We start from the raw sequence: 12,225 nt of genomic DNA, 5'->3' as shown, positions 1-12,225 counted from the left end.
TTTTGCCATGGAGGGAATTTTGTGGATTGACAACTATCTATTGTATGTAGTATTAAATATGGCAGTATTAGAGTTTGGGTTTATTTCTAATTCTTTCACATTCATGTTAGTGCAGGGCCCCAAAACAGTCCTTCATGATATTAACACATGGCCAAAATTTTTATTATATCATTGATAATCACTGCAATAAAATTTATGGTTAAACGTTAGTTACATCTTACTTGCAAGCTAGAATGATAAAATAAGTCTAAAATGAAAATGACTCACTTTTCAAAATTGTTTCCATTTGGTCCTTTAGGGGTATGGTGATGAAATATTTTATGCTAGTCAATGAACAGTTCGGACATTTTTCATATTTTGCATCCTTTTCAATGCTGAGGAAGCACTTTTCACAAAAATAGCTGTATATTAGAGGCGTTTTCAAATGCCTAAAAAAGTCTTGGTACATTGTAAGGGTTGCCCTGCATATATTATCTGGAGGACAATGCACTTCAATCAATAAGATTTAATAAATCACAAAGGGCAACTCCTGATAAGTTGTGTCTTGTAGCAAATGTTACAATCAGCAGCATACTCATGCTAACAGTAAGCCTGCTTCCTTGATATATAGGTTCATTGTCAATATTTCTCTGATTATCACTACTTTTTTGGTCTAACTTCTGTTTTTCTTCCTCCAGCATTTCTTCCACCATTATGTCAAATTCATTTGGAACTTCATCATTGTAATCGGTTAATTCTTCAATTGTTTCTGAAACTAAAGTAAATAGTAATACATTATTGTAATGAGATGAGGTGGATAAAATAAAATAGAAAAAGTTGATGCTATAATTATTATTATTAAATGTTAAATAAAATAATTCATCATCAAATTTATAACACTGTTTTCATTACTATATTTTTTTCTTTGGTAAAGTTCTTAGAATTGTAAAGTAAGCTGCACATATTAAAATTTTTCTTACTCTATTGTTATTTTTAAAATAATTTATAGTTATTCAGGTTCATTGTATTTCAAAACTGACTTCATGACTGGTGTATATAAAATTATAAATCACTTATGAACTGCATTATACCCATCATTTGATTAAAATTTTGGGAAGGAGGGTTGTACACAATAAATTTGCCGTCGTAGTTCCACTCATTAATTTCATCAACGGACACCCTTTTTCATTATTATTTACAATACCAATAGAGTGACTCCCCTTTCCAAATGTATGCACGTAATTAATTAATCAATAAAATTTATACAGATTCAGAACCGTTTTACTACCAAAAAAACTCTATATACCTGCAATTTCCTCAACATTTGACTCGTGTTCTTGCTCTTTCTCTTGTTTTCTCCACTTCGATGTCCTCGATGTTCCTGCATATGGCCCGCGTTTTTTTTGACGCCATTTTTTCCTTGGTCAAATCGTGCATAAGCTATTTCGTTTCGTAACTTATTCTTCCAAAGTTCCAATTCACGGATATCTCACATTTCTGATAATATTTTTTAACTGAAATTATTATAAATAAATTGTGAATTAGTCAGTTTACTTTCGTTTATATAAATAAAAAACGGTGGATGCGCACAGGAACATCGTACGATGTATTTAACCACATTTAGTTCCGGTACGTAAAGTTCCTAGTTGAAAGCGCGGCAATATTTAGGCCTAGACAACGATGTCAAAATTATTACTAGCCCTTGTCGAATGGCAGGAGGAAGGATTTCCCCTCGGTGTGATAAATTTACGTGCCATAGATGACCCTCGTCTCCCATTTGAAGATTACACAGTTGGGTTAGACGTTTATGCCAAATGCCAAGGATTCCCGGGGTCACATCCCGCCAAAATTTTAAAGATCGGTGGTAGGTTCACAAGATTATAAATTATGAGCAATATGATCTTTCAAATCATGTGTCTCATTTATAATTTATTGTACATTTCAACAGACGATAAATATCTTGTTTTCTTGTTTTAACACTATTTTAAATGATAATAAGAATAATGTTGAAAATCTTGAGTTATTTCCCTTATTTACTGTGAAGTCTAAAACGGCTTTCACCCAAAACATGCAGTGAGAAGTCATTATAATCATGCATAACATATAATACTCTTGCTATTAAAATTTTTAATTAGTTTTAATTCAAAGGAATATGAAGATAATTAAACTCTTTCTAAATGTTTGTAACAATCAATATACATATAACTGTACATTTTAATAGATGACAGAAGAGAACTACACAATGAAATGGATCTGCTTAGGACAACACCTAGATTGTGTTCCACTGAAGAAGAAACTTGGTAATTATACTTATTGATTTATTTATTGATTATGGTCTATTTGACTGTATTGAACTTGAAAAAAAGGGGGGTAAGCATAATTTTTTTGTTTAAATGGGATTTGTATCCAATATGTTTCACAGTGTGATTGCATGCAGAAATTAAAGATATTTTACTCTATAAATACAACATTTTTTATAAATTAAAATTAACAGTGACTCCCCCCCCCCTTTACTGATAAGTTGCTAAAATTTACATTTTCAGTCACCTGAGTCACTCAGGTGACCTATTGCTATCCGTTTTTGTCCATCGGCATTTGTCGTGCGTTTTGCGTTAACAATTGAACATTTTTAGCTTCTTCTCTGAAACCAGCAAACCAATTTCAACCAATTTTGGCATATAGCACCTATAGGTGAAGGGGAACAAAAATTGTGAATTTCATAGTCCCTGCCCCCCTGGGGCCTGAAGGGTTACGGGCTGAAATCACCGAAATTAATGCAATCTTTAAAAATCTTCTTTACTCCTGGACATCAAGCAGTCAAACTGTTGGCATGATTGTAATAAGGATTGAGCCCTCTACCAAAATTGTGAAATTCATGGCCCCAGGGTCGGGGGTTCTGGTGCTAGGGTGGGGCTATATACATCATATAGTGAAAGTACATTATTTCTTTGAAAGTCTTCTTGTCTGCTCCTCGATATTAAATAAACTAAGTACATAGTTATGATGAGCAAGAGTGCCTCTACCAAAATTGAGAATTTCATGACCCCAGGGCCAGGGGTTCTGGTGTTAGGTGTGTGTGTGTGGGGGGGGGGGGCTCTATTGATTATATAGTGAAAATGCATTAAATCTTTGAAAATCATCTTCTCTGCTCCTGGGTATGAAATAAACTAACTAAGTACATAGATATGATGAGCATGGCTGCCTCTTCCAAAATTGTGAATTTCATGGCCCCTGGGTCAGGGGTTCTGGTAAAAGGGTGGGGGTGGGGCTCTATTGATTATAAAGTGAAAATTCATAATTACTTTCAAAATATTTTTTTCTACTCCTGGTTATAAAACAAAGAAACAAGTGTATAGTTATGATGAGCAAGGATGCTTTTACAAAATTTTTAAAACTTGTGGTCCCAGGGGTTCTGTTGTTTCTCGGGGGGGGGGGGGGGGGGGGGGGGCTCTATTAGATTATATGGTGAAAATGTGTGAATTCTTTGAAAATCTTCAACTAATTGAATAGTTAGGATGATGAGGGTACCTCTTCCAAATTTGTAAATTTTCATGACCCTAGGTCATGGGTTTTGGTGTTAGGGTAGGGCTGTGTTAAATAGTGAAAATACATTATTTCTTTGAAAATTTCCTCTGCTCCTGGGCATATTGGAAGCAAACAGAGTAAAAGTTTTAATAAGCAAGGTATTTTTACCAGAATTTTGAACATCTGGACCATTTAGTCAAGTGTTCTGGTCCTGGCCAGGGCTCTATTAATTTGTAATCTACTGAGTGAGGTTATTCCCCTTTGGCATTCACCTTAAGTTTGATAATCAATCACTGTAGATAATGTATTCGAAAGGATAATAGAATAAGAGAATTATGCAAGAACATTTATTGTATAATACAACAAGAGGCCCATGGGCCTTGAATCGCTCTTCTGATAAACTGTACAACCTATCACTTCTATTTGAAGCCTCGAAGTATCCTGTATATTTAGATAAACCCTTGAAATTCCAATTCACACTCTGAGAACCCAAAATGATTCTAAGCCAATTAGTACCTGAAAGTTGGTCATGGTGACCTACTTATCACTTGTCATTCTCTGAAGACCCATCAACTAAGTTTGATGATTCTAAGCCAATTAATACCTAAAATATTTTTTAAAATTATAACCATAAAATTTTATAAGTAGGTCAAAGTGACCTACTTTTCAATTGTTTTACTCCAAGGACCCAAGATGCAAAAGTTTGATGATTCTAAGCCAATTAGTACCTGTAATATTTAATTAAAGCCATAAATTTTCAAAAGTAGGTCACCGTGACCTACTTTTCAGTTGCTGTACTCCGAGGACCAAAGATACATCGACTGACAAAGTTTGATGATTCTAGCCAATAAGTACCCAAAATATTTAATTACAGCCATAAATTTTCAAAAGTAGGTCACGGTGACCTACTTTTCAGTCAACCTACTCCGAGGACCAAAGATGCATCAACTGACAAATTTTGACGACTCTAAGCCAAATAATTCCTGAAAATATTAAATACAGCCATAAAATTTCAAAAGTAGGTCACGGTGACCTACTTTTCAGTTGTTGTACTCCGAGGACCCAAGACGCATCAACTGACAAAGTTTAAAGATTCTAAGCCAATTAGTACCCGAAATATTTGACTAAAGCCATAAATTTTCATAAGTAGGTCACCGTGACCTACTTTTCAGTTGTACTCCGAGGACCCATGACGCTTAAACTGACAAAGTTTTATGATTCTAAGCCAATTAGTACCCGGAATATTTAATTAAAGCCATAAATTTTCAAAAGTAGGTCACGGTGACCTACTTTTTAGTCGACCTACTCTGAAGACCCAAGAGGCATCAACTGACAAAGTTTGATGATTCTAAGCCAATTAGTACCTGAAATATTTAATTATAGTCATATAAATTGAAAAGTAGGTCACGGTGACCTACTTTTCAGTTGACCTTTTTTGAGGACCCAAGATGCATCAACTTACAAAGTTTTATGATCATAGGACTTAAAATGTCCAAATTATGCCTCTAAAACGCTTTGAAATCGAATGCCTGCAGAGTTCCAAAAGTAGGTCACTGTGACCTACTTTTTAATAAATATGTTTTATGGCCCCAAGATGCATCATCTTACAAGATTTAATGATTCTAAGCCTCCCCGTATTCGAATTAATGACCTTAATTGTTTTAAAAAAGTTTAGCCATAAAATTCAAAAAGTAGGTCAAGGTGACCTACTTTTTAGTTGATGTACTTTGAGGACCCAAGATGCATCAACTGACAAAGTTTGATGATCATAGGCCTTAAATTGTTCAAAATATGCCTCTAAATCATTTTGAAAAAGAATGGCCGCAAAATTTAAAAAGTAGGTCACCGTGACCTACTTTTGAGTCAACATGATATGAGGTCCTTAGATGCACCAACTGACAAGATTTGATGGTCCTAGTCCTTATAGTAAGCAAAATATCAACATTTTAATAAAATGTAATTTTTGGTCAACTTTGAAGTGACCTTGAGACCACGCCCTTTGCCCCAGGGTAAATCCCCGTGCAAATTTTAATCTACAACATATCCTCATCCCTTTGTGTAAGTTTGGTGATAATCTGCCCAGTGGTTCTTGAGAAGAAGATTTTTTAGCAACCAGTACTTTTGTTTCTATTTTCCTAATTATCTCCCCTTGTTAAAGGGTCACAACCCCAGTTTTAGTATAAAAGGGAGCCCTTGGGCCAAGGATACCCTGTGACAAATTTGACAATAATTGGCCAAGGGGTTCTTGAGTTATGGCCCATATTCTAAAAAGTTTACGCACACCGCACACCGCACAAATGGCCATAGCATTAGCTCTTTGAGCCTTTGGCTCAGAAGAGCTAAAAAGTACTTTCATAGTTTTAATAATCAGGTAGACTTGGAAATAATAAATGAATAAAAATGAAACAAAAATAACTTATCTTTTTAAATGTTCTTCAAAGGCCAAGTGAGGCCAATGTGAGAGGTTATAATATAGACATTTTGTTAAAAGTCTGCATGATAATAGTGATAAATGGGGGACAGATAGAAAGATACTAGACCAATTATTTTGTTGATCTTAATCATGCTATTTTTCTTGCTATTGGGCAACAAAGCTTCATTTATCAGTTTATGGATCCTCTAAATTGTTGTACTCAGGTGACCGTTAAGGCCCTTGGGCCTCTTGTTTTTTTTCATGCTGGGTATGAATGATACATGTACAAACACTGCTAAAAAATACTTTAGCCTCTACGTTTACATACTAATATACCACTTACAACTAATTTTGTACATTTTTTTAATGTAACTTAAATTTTTGACATGATGATTTTAGCTTTGAGCAATATTGTAAATTTTCTATTCATTTTTCTAAAACATTTTACAGCATGCCTCAGGAAAAATCAGCTGAAAAGCAGCTTCAGGGTAAAGATAGGAATAAGAAGCAGAAAGTTGAAAAAGCAAATAAGAAGAAAATGGAAGAAGTCAATCCGATTGATAAGAAAAAGGCACAGGAAGAAATGAGAAAAAAGAAATTTGAAGAGAAAAAAAATGAGGCAATTCTGAAGAAAAAAGCCAGGACAGGACTAAATACCAAAGTTTTGCGAGAGTTGAATATTGACTTCAATAGGTAAACATTTTTTACAGCACTATAGTATTATACATGTATAAAAACAAAGAAATAGAAATTAAAATAAAACACAGTTTCAGTATCAGTGTATAAGGAAAACAAGGTATAAACCAGGGTTGTCCCTAAGAATTGAAATAGCAGGTGACATTAAAAAAGTAGAAGGGGTTTTGGGGTTCCTCCCTAACAGGATGGGGGGGTTGAGGAGGAATACCAGAATAACCAAGGGATTACATCATTATAGGCGGGGAAATTCCCCTGCCCCCGGGTCTTAGGGACAACCCTGATAAACTCTTACCAATTGGCTAACAAGCAGTTTGTTACTATTTTTCAGTTAATTTGGAAGTCTTTTCTATAGCTAGCAAACTGCTGCTTAAAGCCTTAAGCAATTGTTAAATTGCATACCCATTATGAATTAATAATGTCACATTTTTTATCAGTAGCAAAGAATAAGTCAGCCATTTCATTGCAAAAAATATTCTCTTAAAATATTGACTGGTCAATATTTTTGTAACATTTCAATTATTGACTGTTGTTCATTCATATTTTATTTATTTGTAGAATTCAAAACGAGAACAAAGACACTGAGGAAGACTTACTACCTCTACTACCTCTTCAGGACATTGACTTTACACAGTTGTGAGTAATAGTTCTCAAAGATATCTCCTCATCTTAAAATAATATGTATATTTATACAATATTTAAAAGTAAAACAATGTTAAAAATTTAAAACAAATTGCTGTGAAATTTTGAATAATATGTAACTTGTTTTTACTTGGTGTGGTAAATTAACAGTTACACATTTTTTAACACTTAGACTAATATGGTAAATCATTCTTTTTTTAGAGCTGATGACTCTGATCATGAGGAGGATGCTCTCGATGCTGAATTGATTGCTTTAACGTAAGCAAAATAAGTGATTTCACATTTGTATTAGATTGAAGTTTTGTTAAAAATCTGAGTTTGCATCAAAAGAGGGTTAATTGAGTTATTCAATCCCCTAAATAATGAGTGATATTTTATTATGATGTAGGTTATTATTCTAACAAAATATAAGTTTGTTCCCGTTACATTGAATTTAGAGTAATAATTGTTATCCTTAGTATCAATGGCTCAATTCAAATTGAAAATGTTTATGCTTCTGTAGCAAAGTATGATACATTGTATTGTGTTTATAGGGACCTGCCAGTTCAACAAGTGAATGCTAAAGGGCACAATACTGTGGCTCAAAGAGCCCCACGAAACCGAGCACTGGAGGTGAAATATGCTGAAGCAATTAAAGAAAATGGCATTCTAAAATGCAGTAGGTTAAATTAATCATTTCAAATTGTATATCGATGCAAAATTTTTCTGTAAATTGTACAAGTCAAAGTTTAGTTATTAGAGAGGTTGAGATTTAAGACGTGTACAGGTAACGTGTACGTGTGTTACATGTATAACTACATGTACACGTACCCCTTTTTGTAATTTATCAGTTGAGATTTCATAACCTGTAGGATATAAATGTGTACATGAATTTACTTAATTAACTTCAAATAAATGGTGAATTCCTTAATCAATCTGCATGCAAATAAAGTTTAAAAATCTAATTAATGTATCACAAGAATATATTCACTCATCAATTAGATTATTTTTGTTGTAAAAGCACAAGTTTGTACTTAGTGTAGACGACACTTTTCAAGTTTAGAGATTTAACTCATAAAAACCTTCTCGTCACAAAAACTGAGGACGTAATATGCGATGAATTTAGGTGATTCCCCTTGTATACGTTTGAAATCTCAGCCTCTCTAATAATTATTTAAATTACAGCTTTTTAGGGTTTCTAAGTTTTGACTTTTTTTTGTTCATTTTGAATATGAAAATTGTGCAACTTTTTTTTTTTAGAACTTTCAGAGGCTTACAAAGAGTTGGAGGAGTTGAAATTGAAAAGCCAGAATATGTCAAAAGAAAATAATGGTATATCTCATTCTGTCATTAATTACAGTTAAATTAGTGTGACAATGCAAGTTTCAATAGTCATTAAAATTGTATTGGTTCAGAATCTATGGAACTACATAAGACTAAAGTAATCATGTATAAAGTAAACACATAACAGTTGTTTAATAGTTTCAATGTGTCTGCATTAAAAAAACAGAAACTTTGCAATTGTCATTGAAACCCCACATTTTTAAAAAATTGAATTATTTTACAGAGGATTACACCATGCCAAAGCCCGGTAAACTTTCGAGTGATGTGGCAAAAAGATACAAGGTAACTGATGTATTTAAAGTATTATAGGTACTAGCTGTCAGGGTTAGAAACTCCCTAAAATTACAACTCGCAAATAATTGCGAGTACCAATAAAGTGAACTCGCAATTTTATAAGACTACTCGCAATTTTCATATAAAGTTAAATTTATATAAATTAAATACATGTAACTTAAGGAAAAAGTAACTACTGTACAATACACAAAATACAACTACAGTATAACTTTTATTTAAATTACTGATTTAAATCAAAAGTATTGTGTTCTGTCATATTATATAATTCTGCTATAGTTTCAATGCAAAAAAAACTCAACTCGCAAGTTTTTGTGAGTTACCTAATTTTTAACTCGCAATTTGGGAATTCTAACTCGCGTTTTGCTAGTTGTATATAGTGAATTTCGAACCCTGGCTGTTATGATTCAAATAATAAGTTTTAAGGGGAAAGTTTAAACCAACATGGCTGACCTTGTTCAAAAAGCCATTTAAGTTTTAATTATTAAAATGGTTTTCATGACCATCTTGTTCAATGAACTCCATAGCCGAGTGGTTAATGTATGGAATTGTGAACCACACATCCCGAGTTCGAATCCAGCTTGGGCTTTTAATTGTTTGTATTTACTAAATTGAATTTTTTGAAATTTTTTATCCCCAAAATGCAAAACGTTTTGCTTATTTGACACATGTACAGTTTATTCATCATGATATCTTTCATAATCAATTATCTGCTGATTCAAGGGACTTTTTCCAGATGTAGACAAGGGCCACAGTATGATATAAAAATATTTAATCAAGATGTAGACATAAATAATTTCATTGATATTTGATTAATGTAGATTTTTTCTGACTACATCTTAAAAATACAGACTAATCAGTAATCTAGTATTATTTCAGATGGTTGAACTAACACCTGGATCAGGTGTGTACCTCTATCAAGATGATATTGACCACGTACAAAAAGTGCGAGACCCTTCTGCCCAAGGAACAGCTGCCTATGGTAAATGGATGGCAAAACTCCTCATGAATATATTCTTCACCAAGAAAGACTTTCCTGATTGCAAGCTGTCTCCCAATGCTAAAGGCCATCTACTGCTAGATGAAACCATAACAAGTGCATTTATCAGTATGTTTTCATTATATTGTTCTTTCACATGTCAGTCATAACATTATGGCTTTACAAATTGAATAGTCATTATTTTTAACAAAGTATACAGATTAAATAGTCATTATTTTTAACAAAGTAAACAGAGTAACATATTTGGAATTAAAAAAAAGAAAGAGATTTTGTATCTATCTCTTCTATTTCATCACTGGATATCAGTGTATGTACATCTAACCCTTTTTATACCTCCTTCCATTTATAAAAGAGCTCCATCTGTCTTTTTCATTTTCGTATCTTTCTGTATAAATACAATTTTTAATAGACCTGCATTTTAAGAATCACCTTAGACCTGACATTTTTTTAAATTAATGATGTTTAAATTTAAATATCTATTATTTTCATTGATTTGTTTTCAGATTTTTCAGCGCAGAAGTCATGTGCCACAAAAGGGGCTATTCGTCAAGCAATGGCTGCAAAATTATCATCTGCAAGAGCTAAGAGCAAGAAAGTTGTGCAGCATGTAGAGTAGACTTCAATATACATATGTGTGTGATAAAAGAATTCACACTAGTTGTTATTAATAGTTGTTGTATTTTACAAAGGCTGCCAACCATATTCATGGTATACATCAGTTCTGTTTTGCTGTCCTAACGGGTACTTGAAATATTTGAAACACGCTGCATCTCTACTGCCAACCAAAGCTTCCATATTTGGGTATACAGTACTGCTGTGCAGTACTAATTTAAATATTTGAAACATGCTGCAACTCTACTGCCAACCAAAGCTTCCATATTTGGGTATACAGTACTGCTGTGCAGTACTAATTTAAATATTTGAAACATGCTGCAACTCTACTGCCAACCAAAGCTTCCATATTTGGGTATACAGTACTGCTGTGCAGTAGATGTTTGAAACACACTGCAACATGTCTACTGCTTAGCAGCACAAGTACTGCAGGCCAGTAGACTAGAGGTATTCAAGAATTACTGCAGGGCAGCATATACTGCCTGGCAGTCTTTTTTGCAGTACAATTGCAGTCTTAATTAACATATTTGAAACATACTGCAAGTCTGCTGCTTCATTACATTTTTCCATTTAAAAGCTCTGCAGTACATTTGCAGCACTACTGTAGCTCTACTGATAGTCTACTGGGATTTTATACTGATAATGTGCTGCATATGTACTGCAATTATGCTGCAATTCTGTAAGGGGCACTACTAATTTAAGCTCGTTTGGCACAAGTGCCTGTGAAAGCTAAAATTTAATATTATACTTTCATGTAAATTAGTTGAATCTGCTTCGTCGAGAAACATTTGTTTAAAAACACTATTACCCTGGTACCCGCTGAATGATGAAGCCATGCCCTTCAGCGTAGCAACACTCAACATTGCTTGACGATGGGTGATATTCCAAAAAATAGTGACTGTGCGGAATTTATGCGCGCACAGGTCACTGTTATATGTACTTGTATAAAACATTCAGTATAATATAATAAATATTGCATGTAGTTTAGTGTAACATTGAAAATTTTCACCCCTCGAAAACCATTGTCAACCTCGGCTGCACCTCGGTTGACAATGGTTTTCTTGGGGTGAAAATTTTCAACTTTACTCTCAACTACATGCAATATTTATAAATGTGCGCTTACGGATTTCTAAATATTAAAACTTTTTTGTGTTCAAAGCAATCACTTAAGTACATATAAACTGGAATGCGCGATTATGTAATGTCGTAGGGTCACTGTATTTTTGTTTACATACTCGCACTGGTAAACTGTAGAATCAATCGAGTCATGTGTCAAAATATGTTGATTCTTTGAAAATAAAATATGAATATTTATTGCTAAAATTATTTGTATGGACTGTTCTCCTTAGCTAGCTTAATTAATCTCACCTTTTGCTTGATCCATTTGAATTAAGGAGGCTGGGGGGTCAACAAATTAACCACAAATTAACCACCAGATTTAACTTAATTTTTTAGATATGATATCTTAAGCTGTCAACTATCATTTGGCAAAGAAAAATTTCAAAAATTTTAGTTTTAAAAATTTGATCATTTTCTATATCTTCATATGGAGCTCTTCTTCTAAAGGAGATCAATATAGTCTAAAAATGGCCACAACCCCCCAGCCTCTTTAATGTATGTATATATGTTTTTACATGTTTATGAACCTCATGTACCATTTACGTGGTTTTGAGAGAATGAATTGAATTGAATGAATTGAAAAAGTTCTGCTGAATAATTAATTAAGTAAACAAATGTTAGTTGTTAC

At 33.3% G+C, this 12,225-nt stretch overlaps 2 protein-coding genes and 1 pseudogene across 2 annotated transcripts in view; 1 reads left to right on the top strand and 2 right to left on the bottom strand.

Moving 5' to 3' along the window:
• The window catches only part of LOC133203892 (uncharacterized), a 94,215-nt gene that overhangs the window by 32,844 nt on the left and 49,146 nt on the right, over positions 1-12,225 (bottom strand). The gene's annotated exons all lie outside the window — the stretch shown is intronic.
• Positions 176-1,599, bottom strand: LOC133204201 (uncharacterized; annotated as a pseudogene).
• LOC133204200 (uncharacterized) lies at positions 1,758-10,482 on the top strand. The gene is made up of 10 exons (XM_061339948.1): positions 1,758-1,843; positions 2,201-2,279; positions 6,311-6,610; positions 7,169-7,246; positions 7,454-7,510; positions 7,786-7,910; positions 8,492-8,563; positions 8,799-8,857; positions 9,746-9,974; positions 10,370-10,482. The coding sequence occupies exons 2-10, from the start codon at positions 2,227-2,229 to the stop codon at positions 10,480-10,482; spliced, it is 1,086 nt and encodes a 361-aa protein (XP_061195932.1). The 5' UTR covers positions 1,758-1,843; positions 2,201-2,226.

The sequence above is a fragment of the Saccostrea echinata genome, unplaced genomic scaffold (genome assembly GCF_033153115.1).
Source record: "Saccostrea echinata isolate AGI-Se365-2 ecotype Australia unplaced genomic scaffold, CSIRO_AGI_Sech_v1 ptg000052l, whole genome shotgun sequence".
NCBI classification, from domain to species: Eukaryota; Metazoa; Mollusca; class Bivalvia; order Ostreida; family Ostreidae; genus Saccostrea; species Saccostrea echinata.
The sequence above is the reverse complement of the archived record's forward strand: the minus strand, read 5'-3'. Positions and strand labels throughout refer to the sequence as shown.